Raw genomic sequence first — 19,679 nt, forward strand, 5'->3', positions numbered from 1 at the left:
AGCTTTAGGCGGCTTTTTGTAATTGTTTTTGATGATAATAAAGCTTTTTGCTCATTGTTTTTGTGTTGCTACGCGCCTCATGTTTCTGTGCTCTAGACACCTGGTGTTTTTACTGATGTGCTCTGAACTCCTTGAATTGAAAATACTTCATTTGAGAGGCGATGGGTCTTCTGTGGTGGTCACGACAACAATTTTACAGTTGGTGAACAATGGAGGAGCAACTCGTGGTAGCAGTTGCTTGATACCCAGAGCTATATGACTTTACTCTCTGCCTGTCTATTTTATACTACTAATAGAACTACTAAAACTTCTAATTAAAAAAAAAATGTAGGTAGTACTGGCTAGCCAAAATAACTGGTAGACTGAACGGGTCCATGTCATTGGTTCGACAGCCCATTGGTTTGACATCCCATTAGTCCGACTGTCCGCGGAGCTGAACGGCTCGCGGCGGCGTATGGTGCGCCACGACTGGCTTGAGGCGGAGCAGGCTCACGGCTTATGAGTTTGTCACTTTCTTTTTCATTTTAACTCACACCATGATCTTTTCCTGACCCTAACCAAGTGGTTTTTGTGCCTAAACCTAACCAGACCTTAACCACAGGGCATCATGATGATTTCAGAACGGACTTCGGAACAATGAGTTTAATATGGTCGGAACAATGGGATGTCGAACCAATGGGCAGTTCCCAGACTGAACACACAGGAAGGTTAGGGTAAAACGGGATTTACACTTGTGCGGCAGACCCTACGCTGTAGCCTATGCACGTGGCCTACACTGTTGTGAGCATTAATACTAATGCAGTGGTGTGCTTGTGTCACTCTGCAGTTACACCACCAAAACACTGGTAGGCAGCGGGGTTTCTGTGAAGTGCTGTAAAGTTTAGTTGATTCAAAACATATAAAACATGGCTTAACAGAGACAGTTTGAAACACAAGTACACATGTCAGTTTCACTATAACTCGCAGCATTCACAGACAAAGCACTTGTCTGCCCGTTTTCACCACAAATACAACATGCTAATGTTATTAGCACAAGCCGATGGCATTTTATATTGTATATATTAGCCTAGTGGCTAGCTGAACCTGCAAAACGCTTTCTCTGTGATCGGGGCCTTTTTTTAATTTTATATACTTTATTAATCCCCGAGGGGAAATTCAATTTTTCACTCTGTTGTCAATTACACACAGGTCCGAACACACACATGCACAAACTGGACCTATACATGCACTAAGTGGAGAGATGTCAGAGTGGGCTGCCCATGACAGGCGCTCCGAGCGGTTGGGGGGTTCGGTGCCTTGCTCAGGGGCACCTCGGCAGTGCCCAGGAGGTGAAATGGCACCTCTCCAGCTACCAGTCCACGCTTCATATTTTGGTCCGGACGGGGACTTGAACAGGCAACCCTCCGGTTCCCAACCCAAGTCCCTATGGACTGAGCTACTGCCGCCCCGCCAGTACTTCCTCATTTGCACGTGGAAGGGCAGAGAGGTGTGCTCTCTCCGCCTTATGCTTTCCATGTAGTGGCATGGAAGAGGCTTTCTGCGTAGGCCTGAGGAAAGACAGAGGCCCCAGAACAGAGCCATACCGTCTAATATGATACTGCAAATGGAAATAAAGTTTTCTTTGACTAAAGTGTTCCTGACTGAAATACATTTAAGCAACAATACTTTGCTTTTTTAAAACCCCTTCACTGAGTACACACAGTTTGAACACCTAAAGCCATCACAATGTGAGAATAATGTCATCCACCCAGACAGGTGTTTTCACTTAACCCGCCTGATTAGACCTTTACTCAGGACTGCTCGATTGATGTTTCTCACACTCTGTTGCACCCGTTAAGGCGGCACAGCTCACACTTAAATTATTCTTATCGGTCTTTATAGTTATATTTATAGTTTACAGTTATAGAATCCTGCGCCCAACCTCTCCTTGAGCTGAGATCTAATTAGCGAGAAGTGGAAACACCTGTGTGGGTGTGCAGTGCATTTAAGAATTGTGAAACATTTCTCCTGGACATGAATAGAATGACAGCAGCAGGGCAACACAGAATTGTTAGTTTTTATCCGAAGCATAAAAGACTGGATCTGTTCAGGAATGAGCTAGGATCGATTTCATAGCTAAAGGTGCCAATATTTATTAGAAAAAGGAGACTGTAGTGCTACATCAATACAAAATAATCAGGCTCCATAAAGAAAAGGGACCTTTCAGTTGTCCAAGCTTAAAAGGAAGTGTTCTTCTTCTTTTGTTTCACATAAAAGAAAGTGACACACTACAAGGCGCTCCTCTACATATACTGTATATAGCTCTACATATAAAACTTAAATAAAATACAAAAAGGAGAGAATATATATTCCCATTTGGCTCATTTTTTAAGAATGACAAGTGCTTTTTCGTTAATGTTTGAATCACACAAGTTGAACTAACTAATGTTGTACTCTCTGTATGTCAGGTAGTTCTTCAGTCTTGGAGGATAAGGGACAGCAGCCATGGCGACTGGGTCATTCAGCGTCCTGAGGGTCATGCAACCTCTGACCGCCAGTCGACACAAGTGCTGCAGAGACCGTGGCTTGCCTGGGAACACACAAGCAACCTCTAGTTACTTCCTTAATCCCTAAGGATTAACTTCATATTTTTTTAAAAAAAGATATGCAAAATAATGGATTTGAAGTTTTACTCAGTATGTCAGAAATCTCATCCCACTCAGGCCTCTTCTCCAGGATGTTTCTGAGGACGGGGCAGATGCTGACGTGGCCGACGTAGTCCAGGAGCATCCGTACAAGACTGCCAAGTAGATGTGTGAGCCACGACACCGAGACAAACTCACAGAACTGGAAGGAGAAAAAATCAGGGATGAGAATTACTGCAATATATTTGGTTAACTAGCTCAGTGATTGGCTGATCGGTCACGTATTGAACTGACTCTGTGTGACTCTTTATACTGCAATATATATGTCTGCGTGAATTCAGCCCATTCTCATTCCCAGGCCGTCAAATATCGCTGTTTCATGGGTGATTTTGGCGTCAGATACTGACACAAAAAGGCACCTTTGTCTGATGAGTTGGGATGAGAATGCGTCGGTGCATTAGCTCTTACTGTGATGGCGCCAGGTTGAGTGTAAATCTGGTAGGCTTGGTTATGGAGGTCAGCCCAGGTACTATCAATTTCTTCACTGTTACCATGGCAACATTGGAAACACCTGCCACAGACAGTGTTGCAGGGGTGAAATTTACAAATGAGCACTTCATTATTTCAGTGCTTAAATGTGTCTTACTCAAAGTCCCTTTTGACAGTCAGTAGACGTACCTGGAAGCTTGATATCCGTTGTTGAGCAGCAGCCGCAGCATGACGGGGTCCCTCAGGCAGTATTGCAGGGCCGTGGGAAACAGTGTGTTGCTGATAACTCTGAAGTAACAGTTCACCTCTGCTCCGTAGGACAGCAACAGCTGCACCAGCTCATACCTGGAAAACGGCGGACTATGAGACAATCTGGGCACAGTTGTTTTGCCCCTTTTTGTAGTTACTTTGTGTCTCTTTGCATCTCTTTGTGGTCTTTTTTGTGACTCTTACTGTTTAGTACATGTATGGTACAGTACAATAATTTGAGTGACATTTTTGCATGGTGGTGCAGTGGTTAGCATTGTCGATTCACAGCAAAAGGGTTCCTTGTTCAAACCCAGGTCAGGGGAGCCCTTCTGTGTGGAGTTTGCATGTTCTCCCCGTGTCAGTGTGGGTTTTCTCTGGGTACTCCGGCTTCCTCCCACAGTCCCACCAAAGACATGCAGGTTAATTGGTGACTCTATATTGGCCATAGGTGTGAACGTGAGTGTGAACAGTTGTCTGTCTCTATGTGTCAGCCTTGTGATAGTCTGGTGACCTGTCCAGGGTGTACCCTGCCTCTCGCCCAGTGTCAGTTGGGATAGGCTCCGCCGTGTATGAGAATACACACACATGTACTGTATGCCACACACCTCTCAGCGCGTACAGCCACCAGGATGCATCGTAGTGGGTCCAGCTCAGTGCTCGCCCCAGCTGCCAGCAACATCTCAGCACAGGTCAGATCACCATTGGAAACAGCAAAGAACAGAGGGCTCCTCCTGAGGTCCTGGTAGTTGTCTGCAACAAGATTTACATTCGATCAGGGGCCAGTTTAAAAGACTAAGACGGGACTTTTCTCCAACACTTGAAGGACTGTGCCAGTTGTTTAAATGTGGTTTAGCTCAGTAGTTCCCAACTGGTGGGCACTTTATTTTGAAGTATGGGGAATTTGTGGCACAGAGCTTTTATTTTGAAGTGCTGTGGCTAATGGGGTCAGTCTAGCATCTAACACTAAACTAATAGGCTGTCTTTATTTGAAGCTTTCTGTGTTTCTGAGCATGTGTGAGAGGGAGTCTAGTGCCCAGCTGTGTCCTACCAGAGATATGTGTGCCTAGCAAGTCATTGACATCATATCCTTTCTGGATAAGTAGCTCCAGACACTCGACTTGTCCCCCGTCAGCTGCTGAGTGGACGGGGCCCTGGCCTGAGAGACGGATAGCTCTCTTTGTGGTGATGGGTATGAGAGTCCTCAGGACTCTGCAGAGAGAGGGGGTGGGATTGGGACAAACAGCAACAGAGTGAAGGACAGAAACAGTGAAAAACAAATGCAAAAGAAGAAAACAGGACACAGAGCAAAACTTTCATTAGCTTGTGGCTCAAGCTACAGTGGCGTTCAGTGACAGAACTGATAAACAGCGATAAACAGAAGGCTCTTTGTGGCGATGATGACAGTGAAAACACTGCAGAGCTGTGAGGTGCAGAGAGAGACATGTTACAGTTTGATCAATTTGGCTGCGCAGTAGGAGGACAAGAATGTTAATTTGTCTCTAGTAATTTCTCGCCGTCTGAAACTGGATTATCTGTCAAAACTCAGATGCATTCTCATGAGAATACTGCCATATCTAGTGCTTCCAGATGATTGGGTGCCCTTTTTTTATGAAGGTCAGCTCACAGTATGTGTCCCTCATATGCAGCTCTGTGGATGGGAAGCTGGAAGGCGTAACTGGCAACATTGGGGTTGGCTCCGTGCTGCAGGAGCAGCTCGACACAATCCAGGTTTCCAGAACCAGATGCATCATACAGGACTGTGTCTCCATTGCTGGCCTGGGCATTCACATCCCCACCTAGTGGAGCACAGGGACAAACACAACAAGGTCTGAAGAGTGAGAAAAACATGACAGATGTAAAGCATTACATAGTATTGTTGGTGTTTTACCATGCTGTATGAGAATTTCCAAAGCTTCAGCATTGCCATATTCAGCTGCGATCCCCAGAGGAGTCACCCCGTGCCCGTCTCTGGCAGTTACTTTAGCTCCATGTCGAAGCAGCAGCATCATAATAGCTGGACAACCCACCTGGTGCAAGAGATAGAAGGCAAGTCCATAAAGGTGGTAGAGAGGAAGTAAGGAGAAGATTCTATTGTGCTATAGCGAGTATCATGCAGCGTTGTTCACCTTTGCAGCTTCATGGGTCGCCGTCCACTTACTGAGACACACCTGCTCCACAAAGGCCCCACCCATGACAAGCGTGAAAACCATGTCATATGATTTCTGTCTCACCGCTATAAAATGTAGAAAATACAAGGTAATGCAGTAAAAAGCCATTGCAAAGCAGTATTTATTATTCATAGAGTTCTTATTGAATAAATAACATTAACTGATGTCATGCTAGCAGCTCTGTGAGGCCGCATTTAGGAACAGCAATGCTTTGAGCTAAATGCTAACGCAGGCAGTCGTGCCATGAAAACCCAATCGCCAGAATAAGTATTGGTATTGTATTGTATGTTTCTGCACACGACAAATATGTTACATTTGGACATTTAATATGTCACAGATATATTGAAACGTTCCTTCATGTTTCAATTTTATGTTGTGAAGACGCTGTGGTTAAGGTGTGGTTAGGTTTAGGCATAAAAACCACTTGGATAGGGTGAGGAGAAGATCATGTTTTGGCTTAAAATATCTGGTTTGGTTGCTACAAACACAGCTGGACTTGTCCTAAACTCTTGTTATATAAAATGTTGGTATTTATTGGTCTTGAACAATTGTCCATCTCGCCTAAGTATCACGCCAGATTTTGTGATAACCACACATTATTATTGCAATATTCAACTGGGCCTATACAAAAAGCTATGAATGATTTTTTGATCGACTGTATTGATATGTTGTACACACACACTTCCTAATAAAGAGGCAAACTAGCTAAAAAATGTAATTCAGTTTAATTTAATTCAGTTCAACCTTTGTGGGGAACCTATTTGTCATGGTTCACGTTTGGGAATTATAAGTGCGTGACACATCAAAAGCCCTGACTGGCAGCCAGTGCAAGGGATGAAAGCCATGAGTGGGACAATGGATCGCTTCATTGTACGGAGCAAATTACAACAAAGCACCAGTGAAGATGACCTACCACCGAAAGAAAATTGAAAAAAATAACTGTCTCTACACAGTATCACAAAAGCTCCCTGTCTTATTTTTATTGTCTTATGTTGTAATAAGATTGATAACACATGTTATAGAAGCTATTGTGCACAGATATATATATATATATACACGTGTGCCTTAAGATTTTGGCTTGCCCTTTGGTGTGCTTAGGCACAAAAAGTTTGAAAACCACTGACGTAGTTTATAAGCTGACTTTGTCAATAGGAGGTAGAAGGGATGGCAGATGATGACCACTGTTTAAGACCAGCAATCGGCTTTTTAGCCACCAAATGTGGGTGTTTTTTAGTGAACCATTGCCGTGTTTCTACAGGAGATAGTGCCATAAAAAGCAGTTGTGTTTTACCAAGTCATCACTGCGTTTTCAACTGGAACTGTGCCACCAAAACCGGGTACTTTAAGCCAAAACATGATCTTTTCTAACCCTAACCAAGTGGTTTTTGTGCCTAAACTTGACCACACGTTAACCATAGCGAGCAAGAGGGTTCCTGGTTCGAACCCAGGGTGAGGGAACCCTTCTGTGTGGAAATTGCATGTTCTCTCTGTGTCAGCGTGGGTTTTCTCCAGGTACTCCGGCTTTACTCCCACAGTCCAAAGACGTGCAGGTTAATTGGTGACTCTACATTGTCTGTAGGCGTGAATGTGAGTGTGAATGGTTGTATGTCTCAATGTGTCAGCCCTGTGATAGTCTGGTGACCTGTCCAGGGTGTACCCTGCCTCTCGCCCAGTGTCACTGGGAGATCCACCAGTATAAAGCCAAACTGTAAAGGTGGTGATGTACTAATAAACCTGTTTTGGAATATGCTGTTAATAGGGGATAAGTGGGCGACTGAGTGAGTTGTTTGCATCATCTTGAGTCTGTGTGTGTGTGTGTGTGTGTGTGTGTGTGTGTGTGTGTGTTACCAATCAGCAGAGGAGACTCGTTCCTGCTGTTGGTGTTGTGTGGCGACGCTCCGTGCTGCAGCAGCATCTTGACATTTTCCACCAGGCCGGCCTCCGCTGCCAGAGTCAGAGCCGTGTCCCCGTCATCTGTCCACTCCTCCAGGGTCAGGTCTGTTGATGTGGACACTGCCCACAAAACAACAAACAGTATGATACAGTTGGAAATACACACACTCTACTTCCGTAAATAGTTTCAGATGCTAGATGCTCTTTGGTTTAGACTTTACGCCCCGCTGTGTTGCACTGAGCTCTCACCCTGCAGCACCACATACAGGGTCTCTCGCTGTGGCTGCACAGCTGCTGCGTGAAGAGGCAGCCAGCCCCTGCTGTTGGTCTCTCTGAAGGCAGACACGCAACCCGACAGCTCCTGCAGTGCGTGCACATCACCTGGGAAGACACAACCAAGACCCATGCAGGACACAGGGGGAAACATCTGTAATACCCATGCACTCAGACACGAACCCAAAAACCTTTGTGTTTATTTTTAGGTGCCTCTATGAAATTACTTTAGTCATGTGTCACAACAATGATGGACAGAGTTAAACAGGAAGTCTACCTTTGTGAATGGCTGCCATTATCTTCATAAAGTTGTCACTGTTTGATTCCTTCCTAATGAGCCAAAGGAGAAGAGCAGGTCACTGAAAGATTTTGCTCTAGAAACTCTATGACTGATGATTTGAGTCAGGATTTCCTATGAATTCAGAATCTACCCATCTTTTCTGCAGTTTGTTTACAACCCCAAAATGCCCTTTTGACAGTTAGCACTACCTGTAACCTTTTTAGTGAAAGCACGTTGGACATACAGACATTTTGGACTCTCTCACCTGTTTGTTTGTATCAAACATGGCAGCTTGTTGCCATCTTGAATGCTCTCTCGAATGGCAAACTCGATAAGTTCCTCATTTATGCCCTCCTGATCAAAGTCATCCATTTCTATATCAGAGGACACAATGAGAATAATTGTAATAAAAATAAAAGGTTTTCACACAAGTTAAATGACTTGCTGGCAACTTATAATATGTTGAAGTCACATCTGTGTGTGTTTCTGCTTTGTCCACGGCTGCAGGCATGCAACTTGTTTATCAGCACAGGGCTGCTGGCACGGTGTCACCCCAGCTTCAAATGGTGTCACATGTGAGTACATTAGTCTGTCACATTTGAGATGACGCCACAGGTTGCATTTTCTATGTTAGTCGTAACAATCCGTCTCACCTGTTGATCTGAACGTGCGCCCTGGAGCACTCCAGCTTGCAGCCCGTGTGTTTTTGTTTAGCGGGGTCCGAAGCTGTCTGGGTTATATTTAGATGTGACCTGCTCTAGACGACCTGACTCAGCTCAGAGTGCCTGTTGCATTTTCACTTCCAACTCCTGTGTACAAAGTACTCCTTTCCATGATTGCCACACTGTGACTTCATTCCAGCCAGGTCATTTGGTCACATGTTATAGTCACACTTTACTTGCACAGCAATACATGGACACAATATTATTACTATTGGTATTTTTATGGCTTGCACTTTTTTTTTCAGTCTGCAAAACAGCAAAAAAATCCAGTATACAAATACAACTCAAATCCTACCCCCTCCTCCCTCCCCACCAGGTGTAACTCCCAGAACATGAGTGATGAACAGCAGTTGAATACATCAATAATGTTGCTTCATCAAAAGAAATTCAAGTTGCGGTTACAGTTTACATCCATTTCTGTGAAAACATGGCTGCTTCACACGCATCTTCAACCCGACACAGAACATATATACAATCAGCACAGTTTCAACGTGGACACAAGATCAGTATCACCAATTCAGCATCTGACCAAATGTCTCCCCTTCTGTTCTTAAAATGTTGAATAATAGCCAGAAAAGTGTTTTGCAGAACATTATGATGTCATTCTGAAGTTGACCTTTGACCTTTTGGATATAAAATATCATCACTTTTATTCTATTAGACATTTCGTGTGAGATTTTGTGATAAGAAGTGTATGAATTTCTGAGTTATGACCAAAAACATGTTTTGCGAGGTCACAGAGACCTTGACCTTGGATGACCAAATTCTAATCAATCCATCAATGAGTCCAAGTGGATGTTTGTGCCAAATTTGAAGACATTCCCTGAAGGTGTTCTTGAGGTATCCCGTTCACAAGAGCGAGACGGATGCAAGGTCATGGTGACCTTGACCTTTGGCCTTTGACCACCAAAATATACTCAGCTCATCCTTGAATCCAAGTGGACAGTTGTGCCAAATTTGAAAAAAAAAAATCCCTAAAGGCATTCTTGACACATTGAGATATATTGAGATATCATAGTAAATTGATCATTTATATATACAGATGAGGACTTTTAAGAAAGTAAAAACATAAAATCCACTTGACAGTGATTCAAATGCTTTCACCTTACCCTTACTCGTGTGCACTTTATAAAGCAATACACCTTCCTTCAAACAAAGGCCATGTAACCAACTCACGGTCCAAACTCCAGACTGCTGGGCACTATGGGTGTGAAGTGTGGTCTCCCAGATCAGCTTCCAGGTGTAGATGTGTTACTGTGTGGTGCTAAAACGCAATAAAACATCCTCGGACAAAAAGCAGTTAAACAATGCTTTAAGCTGCATGGTGTTAACTGTCCATCCATCCACATCGATCTTTCCATTTTCATCCGCTTATCCGGGGCAAGATCGCAGGGGCAGCAGGCCAAGCAAAGCACCCCAGACGTCCCTCTCCCCAGCAACGCTTTCCAGCTCCTCCCGGGGGACCCCGAGGCGTTCCCAGGCCAGATGAGATATGTAATCCCTCCAGCGTTTTCTGGGTCTGCCCCAGGGCCTCCAACTGTATGTAGTATAAATTCACTGAATCATATTTGTATGTTTTACTCATTTTTTCCTCTCCTTTAGATCTTGAAAGCACCTCGTTTCCTGTCACTGATGATGTGAGCAAGCTGTCATCATTGGTGAGATTTCTGAGTTGCTACAGGCTTGACAGGTATCACACTCAAGTATCACACAAAATCCTTTATCCGTCATTATCTCCAGTATTGAAGCAGAATATTCCATGACCACAGCTCATGTGTTGGAGCGTCCTTTACTCTTCTGTACTTGCACTAAATTGGAGAATCCTTTAAACAAAGTCAACCTACTCAGGGTCCAATCTTTATCAGTCCCATCCTCAAATCTCTCAACGCTGTCCAAGAGTTGCCACAAATTTGAAGCCATTTATCTTCCAGATCCCTTCCTCAAACTATTCTTGCTATTGATGTTAACAAAAATGTCTAACACATCACACTTTTTATCCTGAATGTTCTCCTTTGTGTCTGGTATTGATTTGATTATGAAAATCAATAAAGGATATGGGCTTTTACTTCCTCAGTATGTCGTAAGAATATTATGCAAACATCTGCACACTCATTCAAGCAAATCAATAACAGCAAAAGTGTATTTGAGTAACTAAGCTTGGACACGATGAAAAAAAATACATATAAATAGATTTTAATAATAAAAAATGCTAAAATAATTAAACAAAGATCATGACTGAAAATGAGCCACTCTCACTGTGGGGCCCCGACAAGCTTTCTAACAGTAACAAAGACCTCTTATCTTTTTTTCACTTTCTAAACAACAGCTTGGGGAATAACCTTGACATATTCTAAGCGAAATATTCCCTCTATAGAACAAGCGCCCACTTTCTCCTGACGAACAAATTGATCCGTGGGAGTTTATGGAAAAAGTCTCAGACAGCATCAGTGTGTGACACAGTGACTCAGCCTGTAGGCGGCCTCTCCACCGCGTCAAAAAGACTTCACCACCAATCTGTCTGGAGGGAAAGCAGTCTGCCAGCCCCTCTTCAAGTTTCACTACACGCTCGGACATCACACACATACACACAATGAGCTCTGTCTTTGAACTGAAAACACTTGATTTCATGCACCGGATTTGAGCAGCCACGGATTCTTGCTCCATATGAGGAAGACAGTAAGTAGCAGATTTTTAGTTTCTTTCTGTTTCTCACTGTAGCTGTGTGTTGTAACAGAGGGAAGATTAATTCACTGAGGCAGCAAATTCTCACTTGTGTTTTGCTTGTTAAATAGCAGAATATTTGTATTAAGAGTGAAGCATTATCACATTTTTGTTTGTATATTCTTTGTGCCTTTTTAGCTTTATTCTTGCAATGAAATGTAATTGTGTGACATCAGATGTAACAAAATGACAAAGGATCTAAATGTGTTTCCACTCTACTTTTAAATGAATTTTAATTTGTGGAGACTGTCATTCATTTTTAATTGTAAAAAAAAGTGCACAAATTGTTAACTAAAATTATAAATACCACAATTAAATAATAGTCCTGTAGTATTTGAAATGGAGTTTAGTCTACAAAAAAAAGTATGCACAATTAGGAAGTGACATCACTGTTGCATTAAGGGTATTTTAATGTGTTAAAAGGTCTTCTGTAAGTGCTCCGCATCCTTGCTGGTTCTACGCTCTTGTAAAAGGGGGAGCGAGGTGAAAGGGGCACATGGACACATATTGAGTGTTCATCATCTGCGCACACTCCCTCGTGCTGCTGCAAAATGTTTTTACAAGAAAAAAGATTTCTTTGAGGCAAACCACATCCCTGCCTGTGACCCAGGCAGCTTTGAGCTCCTCACATGTTTTGCATTTAAAACGTTAACTCTGCAAGGGGTCATTACAGCTACTTATCACCTCTGGGGAAATTGGTCCTGTGCTGCAATGCGCTGAAGTGTGGGTGGGTTTGTTTTTTTTTGTTATTATGACCATAGGGGTAAAATGCATCCACTTTGAAATTAATTTGGAGTGCCGGTTAGGGCCATAGGTGCAGGGAACACATCCCCCCTTAATATCTAGAACATGTGCATTAGTCGTCCCACCCACACTCCCCAAAAACAACATAAAAGTAGCAAATTAAGGACATTTACAACACAAATTGGTGCATAAAAATCACCAGAATGCAGGAAGCTTTTGATACTTCAAATTTTCCAAACACCCCATTTCATGTGTGTCCCCCCAAAATGTTGGAACGAAACCTACGCCCCTGGTTAGGGCTGTGACTAACAGTTCTATTCATTGTTTTCTTGGGTGGTAATTTGGATTTAACATTTGAGATGCTGCTTTACGATGACCAAAAACGAGTGTTAGATTTTCACTATGGTTGTAATTTTCTGTCGTTGGACTAATCAAATAATCGACCAATGGTTGCAGCTCTGCTTTGGATAAAAACTGGAGGAAATTGTATATAATACCAAACTAATATGACGAAGTTGTTTTACTTTAAAAAAGCACTACATTAAATTGGATCGTCTTTTTGAAACATATATAATATATAGCATTTTAGTACTGCATACAAGAGGCGTGTGTGTATGTGTGTACTGTTTTGTGTTCAACATAACAAGCCTCAAAGAGGAGTCTCGAGAATTCATCTTTAAGATGTCTGATTCACATTTTTGATCCGAAATTGTGGGTGGAGAAAGCGATTGTCCTTCTTATACAAATATTTGATCCTGGTACTACTGAGCATGGCACTGTGGGTGTAAAGTGTGGTTTCACGGGTCAGCTTCTAGGTGTAAATGTGTTACTGGATTAATGTAAATTAGGGTGGTGCTAAAATGCAACAAAGCATCCTCAGACAAATTTACTGTGTCGTGTTTGTGTGTTTTACTTGTTTTTTTCTGTCCCTTAGATCTTGAAAACACCTTGTCTCCTCTTGAGTCTGTTCACAAATTTGAATCTCTGCTCTGGAAAATTTGGGACGCCGATAACTGATGATGTGAGCAAGCTGTCATTATTGGTGAGATGTCTGGGTGCTACAGGCTTGACATGTATCACATTCATGTAAAGAAACTGTCCCTATGAGATCTTGTATCACTGATAGTATCTTGCAAAATCCTTTCTCTGTTATTATCTGCATTACAGAAGCAGAATATCCCCTCTGATTATGAGATTCCCGTTAGTTACATTCCCAAAGAAGTGGTACGTATGAAGATGTAAAGGCAGATATTATGTGAGACAAATCTAGTATTGAGCAAAGGATGATCATTTCTTTGGTATGTACGTCTCCAGGCTGGCACGTGCTGGGTGGTGTTGAATATCTATCCTTTGGAGCAAAGTCTGCGGAAGCTTGCCAACATGTTTGGTGCCATCTCCTCCAACAAAGAAAACATACTTGTCTTCATTGCGATGCTGAAGAGTCTACGCTTCACCTTTGACCATGAGGAACTGGTAAATAATCACGATGCAGCTCAGTCTTAGGATGGAGTGTGGAACATTCTGGGACTGTTTTGCACATTTAATTGCATGATTGAGTTATTTCGGGATTGCTTGTTGTCTGATCCCCCAGGAAACGGCGATGCAAGTCTTCCAGTGTCACTATCAGGAAGAGAGCTTAATGTCCGGAGTTTACTTTGACTACATCAAAGACGTCTTACACGCCGCCTCTCAAGGAACATCTGGCTTCTCGTGCAAGCCACCACCATGCCTTAATCCACATCAAACACCAGGTACAATCATTAATTTTTAATAGATGCCTCAACAACTAAAGCAGCTTAGTGGCCTATTAGTGGGCAGATATTGATTTGGGGTCAAGGACACACAGCTGGGGTTAGGAACCAGATATGTAACCTTGAACGCACAGCCAATACGGGTAATTAAAGGAATTATATGAGCATTAAAAGCAAGAATCATACAGACAGTACTTGTAAATGCCTAATGCCCTGACATTCCAATAGGAAGCCAAAGTGAGTATTTCTGAGTGACACATTCACCAGAATCCTCTCTACTAGTTCCATAAATAAACATCAAGAGGATTGACGTACCCACTATCAGATTTCTAAGGCGTAACTGTGGTCTGTGAAATTTCCAATAATATTTCCTTCTTCCAGAAGGTCAAGAGGAGGGTCGTGAGTACAGCTGGTCGAAGAGAGCTCCCTTGCTTCTGGCTCTCATCCCCTTCACAGCTTGTATTATTATCGTAGTGTGGCTGGTAAGTAACTGGACTGGCTCAGTGAAATTTTTTTTTTTTGGATAATCTATAGGAAGATACATACACAGGAAATTATAAGACCTATCTGTAACATGATCACTTACCTGGCTGAATGGTTATATATTTATCAGGATAAACAACACACAGCCTGTTTATACCTGGTGTTAACGTGTGTTTCGGTGATCTGAACACAAGTGGACAGCTGAGACACATCGCCATTCACACCTGTTTCTATCACGAGTCTCCAGCTGACCGCTTGTATTCAGATTTCTTAACTGCCTATGACACTTAGGCTAGAACGTCAGTTCTGCAGTTATTATGTCCACACTCTAGTTGCGTACTGGTATGCTCGCTAGTCACGTTATCGTCAACCTGTCAACCGAATCCAACGTGTCTTCTTCCATAGGGCAAAATGATGGACGGTCAGGCAAATCTTCGTCCAACTACAAAAGATATGTGGCCACCTCGCCAAGCGATTTGACCGATTGGATCACAGTGTGTCTTGGTGGCTGTTTGCACTTGTATCTAGCGCTGTCCACTTGTGAACCAATCACCCAAGATGCATGTTAATACCAGGCTGATAGGACTGCATTGCAAACTTTGGTGCATACACAACAAGAGCGCATACCTCACAAGATAGCGCCCCCGTCCTTCACGCATATTTACCTTTTCTAGGCATGACGCGCCCTACTCTACCTAACTCTGCAACTGATTGGCTTACCCTGACATTCGTAAAGCCTTTACAAACTGAGTCCATCGGAAAAAAAAAATGTAACGCACAGAAACCTTGCACACTGATTCCGATGTTTTTTATTGTTCTATTAGTTGTGAAAATTCGCAGTACGTGACAAAATGAAAGGACACATTTCCTCCTTTGCCTCTCTCCATTGGAGTTACCTATCTGGCTGTCACCATTCTTCCCATGTCTTCCATTTGGCACCGCAACTACATGAAGGGGCGGAACTGTCCTCCACATTCTATATGTGGTCCACATCCTCCTCCTCTTCATCATCATCAATCGAATATTACCATGTGACCCGCTGAACGTGAGCTATCCGAGTCATTAAATGATTCTGTGCGCCCTGTTCCTCTGTCATGTCGAGGATGTGTCCCACTGCCACGTTTTCTTCGCAGATTCTTAGTCTAACGTCTCTAAAAGCTTCTGAAGAGTGCGAAAAACGCAGACAATCGAATCTGTTCCGAACATTTTTATGACGGACGAAAGTTGAACGTTAGATCGTATACATTTTTAGACATTCGACAATTTCAGTGTGTGAAGGTCTTTATTCTAAACTAAACAAATCCAACCAACGAAGGCAACAAGTACTAGCCAATCAGAGGGAGAGTAGGGTGGGTCATACCTTCACTATTCTAGGAAACGCAACTTTGCAACCTACACTGCATGACGTGCCTTGACATTCTCTACTGTGTACTTTAGTTTATCATGCTAATTAGAATATGCTAGGACAAACATAGGCTACCTGCCAAACAGCCTGTTAGCAGTGTCATTGTTAGTGTGCTGATGTTAGCGCACAAAGCTTTTAGCATGACTGTAAACTCTTGCGGAGAGACAGATTTTTTTCATACAGCTTTCCTGCCGTTGTAAAAGCTCCTTTTTTGCTTCTTTATTGAGTATATTGGAACATAGTTATGACACTATTCAGGCAGATAATTGGGTGTATGTTTAAAAGGGCAATAATGTCAAACTCAAAAGGCGCACCACAATGAGCACTTATTGCAATTTCTAAGACTTTCAGCACGGCCTTCCGGCTCTTCATGAATGAAAAATTCAGCTGGGAGCCATTTCACAATTAGTTATTCAGAGAGGATGATATCGTGGGTGTACTGTATGTTATAGATCGCATATATTTGAAATTGTAGTGGTTCTCTTGGGTTTTGTAATATTGTAAAAACCTAAGTGCCCCCATCTAAAAATACCATCCTTGATAGTAAATGTTCCATCAGCTACACGGTCTCTTGTGCCTTCTGGTTTCTGTGGGTCAAAGCCTCCATGATAATGTGCCTTCATTTTCCTGACCACTTCCAGGAAGGCAATTCTTGTAAAGTTAACAAGTGCTCATCAAATATTCAGCAGTACTTTGAGGCCGTTATTACCTATGTAATGATTTCCGCTTTGGAGATTTATTAACTGCCTTTGTTCATCATAGAAAACAGGATATATGACTGAGCACTGTTCAGATTGTAACTTTCTGTCTTCTCATTTTTATTTTTAGGTCAAGTCTAGGAGGCTTTTACCAGTGTGCAACACTGAAAATAGTCAAATGGCACCTTCTGACATGATCCCAACTGTGTCTATCTCCATCCCACTCCAAACACTCGCCCACGCTGCTGACACTCAGCCGGTGGGGGAGGCGATCCCTGAGCATGAGAGCGGATGAGGCGCGATTAATAGAAAAGGGAAATGTGGACCGCAGTTTAACAACGCACTCTCCAGGTTGTTCTGTTAGTGGCCAGAGGCTGCTGGATAAACGAGTGTTGTCTGACACTCTTCCTCTGCTTTCACTCATCTGAGTGCACGGACCCGAGCTACGAGAGAAAACTCACCTGCTGTGAAGGCAGGTGTGTCACAAAATTCCCCAGGCACGTCTAGCACTTAACCATCCAAAGAGGCTTTTTTGGATCCAGAGGAGGAACTCACTACACAATGGCTGGTTATGTGCCAAAATGGCTGGTGAAGTACATTAATTGTCTCGTCTTGGCCAGTGTTTAACAGCACTTGGCCGGCCCTCTCTGAGCAGACTGAGTTGAGTTTTCTTTTTCTTTCCTGCCACTCTGAACCGTTGCCATTCAGGGTGTTGCTATGCGATCAAACGTATCGCTGGAGCCTTGAATCAAAATGATCTCACAGGAAAATGTCATTTTATTCTGCGATGGACCTTTTCATCAATCTGTCGGCTGTGTCCTGGTGTTTACAGAGACTGTCCTTTCACTGCTGGTCTTATATTCTGACATCCACTGAAATGCACATATGCAAAGAAGTACATTCCTATCACCACTTCCTTTTGGTAATGCATCAGAAGTATTGTGCAAGTGCATCTACTGCAGCTTCTCTTTTACTTGTTGTTGACGTTATTCTGATCTGTGATCTGTCACAAATTGCAAACCTGCTAGTCACAAACAACACGCCAGGCGCTTCAACAAGCGTCCTACTTTGTGTATCAAAGATCTGACCAGATGGCAGATAGCCATCGCCAGAGGCACTTTGAATCCCGTCATTGTATTTCAAAGCTGTTGCCCAGTGATCTATAGCTGCTGCTCAGCCACAGTGAGTGTGTTTTTAATGCCTTATTCACTGAGTCAATCATGTTCAGTCATGAGAACATGACTCCCCGAGTGTGAGCGCTCTTGTGCTGTATGTGTCAGAGCGAGGGAGCGAGAGACAGGACAGGCAGGACGAGGGAAAGTGAGGGAGATAGGGATAGATAGATGGATGGACGGATGAGCTCAGTGAGAAGCATAAGGAAGGCTTGTTCTCGCCACAAAAGAACTGGCCGTAGGCTGGAGGAAATGCCAGTTACAAACACGACTGATGTCGGCAGATCCCTATGAATCAACAGGCGAAGAATCTTTCCAGACCGCAGGCTATGTAGCCTCATCTACAGAGGATGGTCAGTATTTCAATAACAGTTTTTGGTATTCGAATGATTTACTTCCACAACGCATCAATGAAATATGGGACGATACACCTTTATTAAAATATTTTCACTTTGTAGACAAGTGCTACAACTTTGGTGTTTTACTGTTTGTCTTGTGACCAATTTTTTTTAAATAATTTTAATTTTTGTATTTTTGTGAAATTGTGTATTTGTATCGTATGTGAGATATTTAAGTTATTTTGTTATGAGATAAACCACTTACAAAATGTAATGAACTTTTTCTACTATTGTAATATTGCAAATGAAAAATAGATAAATTTTAAGTCATGCATGCACTGGGGTTAGACAAAGTACTGTAAACATTCTGAGAACACACATTATACTCTCAAAGTAATTAAGGGTGCTTTCACACCTGGCCTGTTTGGTTCGGTTCAATCGGACTCAAGTTCGTTTGCCCCCTAAGTGTGGTTCGTTTGGGCATAACACTTGGGTACGCACCAAAACAACCGGACCGAGACCTTCTTGAAGAGGTGGTCTCGGTCCGGTTACAAACGAACTCTGGTGCGGTTCATTTGTGGTGAGAACGTGTCCCGACTTTAATATGCACATTCAGCACATCCCTTGCATCAAAACATTGTTTTCTAGTTGGAGCCGCACCTCGTTTTCAAACTGTATGGTTTGACTAAAATGAACAATGACAGCAATATAGTCCACGATGAGCAGCGCTAAAATCAACCTGCGTAGTTGTCCCTCCATTGTGACATTAGAAAGTGTCACATTTATCTTGCAAGTGTACTCTTCTTCAACGTTTTGTTTACTTCCTGGATTTTTCCCACATGGAAATTCTGACCAATCAAGAGCAGCTTTCTCGCGCAAGGCATTATATATATGTAGTTCTTTATGAAATGTTGACATTGCTTTGTCTCGCCCCTGCAAATGGCCCATGAGCGAAATCATGTTGTCAATATTATATGTATGTTCTGTGACAATATATTGATACATCTTATTGTTGTTGGAAAAATGACGAAACGCCAAGACTGGATGCTTCCTTCAAGTCCTTTTTATTTAAAGAATAAAATAACAGAACACAATACTGCTTCAAAAACATTGTAAGTTGACATAACACAGGCAACAAGGGGCTTGATGAAAGGCCTCCACTCTGGATTTTTGAAGTGACATATTTGGACTTATTCATACAGAGATCATACATTCATGCAGAACATTGTAAGGTCTTCTCAGGCCTCCCTGACCTTTGATGTAATTTCAAAGATGATTCATGATGATTTTTTTTTTCATTGCCATGGTTACTGATTGCACAAATAACAATAGCATCAATGAGATGTTCTGGTGATTCAAGTTGTAATAATTAAACTATTTGTTATGCAACAGAAGAAGCGATGCTTTTGAGCTGGATCTTGTTATATTGTAACTCTGTCACAGGGGAAATTACCCAAATTGAGAATATGTTATTTCCATGGTCAAGGAAAACTTGATCAATAAAAGTGAACCCTCTTAAAGCCAGAAACAAGAGGTGTTAGTCTCAAGCTTGTGATGTCACATGGTTTAAAGTCTGGAGCTGCTATCTGACATTTCTTAACAATGCACTGCTGTGGAGTGGGCTGCAACAACACATATTTTAGCCACCTAAGGTGTACCCTATATTTCA

The 19,679-nt window shown here is 42.6% G+C and overlaps 2 protein-coding genes across 4 annotated transcripts; one reads left to right on the plus strand and one right to left on the minus strand.

The window, feature by feature from the left end:
• Positions 1-1,113: 1,113 nt before the first annotated feature.
• asb15b (ankyrin repeat and SOCS box containing 15b) lies at positions 1,114-8,894 on the minus strand. Its single transcript, XM_033615154.2, has 14 exons — positions 8,630-8,894; positions 8,242-8,350; positions 7,974-8,026; positions 7,673-7,804; positions 7,379-7,543; positions 5,489-5,595; positions 5,251-5,389; positions 4,987-5,158; positions 4,411-4,571; positions 3,968-4,112; positions 3,303-3,458; positions 3,093-3,195; positions 2,673-2,826; positions 1,114-2,569 (listed from the first exon to the last, which is right to left on the minus strand). Exons 2-14 carry the CDS (start codon positions 8,346-8,348, stop codon positions 2,418-2,420), a joined length of 1,746 nt encoding a protein of 581 aa, XP_033471045.2. The 5' UTR covers positions 8,349-8,350; positions 8,630-8,894; the 3' UTR covers positions 1,114-2,417.
• Positions 8,895-11,148: 2,254 nt separating this feature from the next.
• On the plus strand, positions 11,149-19,534 carry LOC117249482 (uncharacterized). Of its 3 annotated transcripts, none has more exons than XM_033615161.2 (7): positions 11,149-11,374; positions 13,098-13,205; positions 13,331-13,387; positions 13,478-13,636; positions 13,755-13,914; positions 14,299-14,396; positions 16,631-19,534. In XM_033615161.2, exons 1-7 carry the CDS (start codon positions 11,363-11,365, stop codon positions 16,793-16,795), a joined length of 759 nt encoding a protein of 252 aa, XP_033471052.1. In that variant the 5' UTR covers positions 11,149-11,362; the 3' UTR covers positions 16,796-19,534. The 3 variants fall into 3 exon arrangements, with proteins under 3 accessions (XP_033471052.1, XP_033471053.1, XP_033471051.1); XM_033615162.2 differs by having other exon boundaries at positions 11,153-11,374; positions 13,098-13,184; positions 14,296-14,396; XM_033615160.2 differs by having other exon boundaries at positions 11,217-11,374; positions 14,296-14,396.
• Positions 19,535-19,679: the final 145 nt, after the last annotated feature.

Source organism: Epinephelus lanceolatus, chromosome 23, assembly GCF_041903045.1.
Source record: "Epinephelus lanceolatus isolate andai-2023 chromosome 23, ASM4190304v1, whole genome shotgun sequence".
NCBI classification, from domain to species: domain Eukaryota; kingdom Metazoa; phylum Chordata; class Actinopteri; order Perciformes; family Serranidae; genus Epinephelus; species Epinephelus lanceolatus.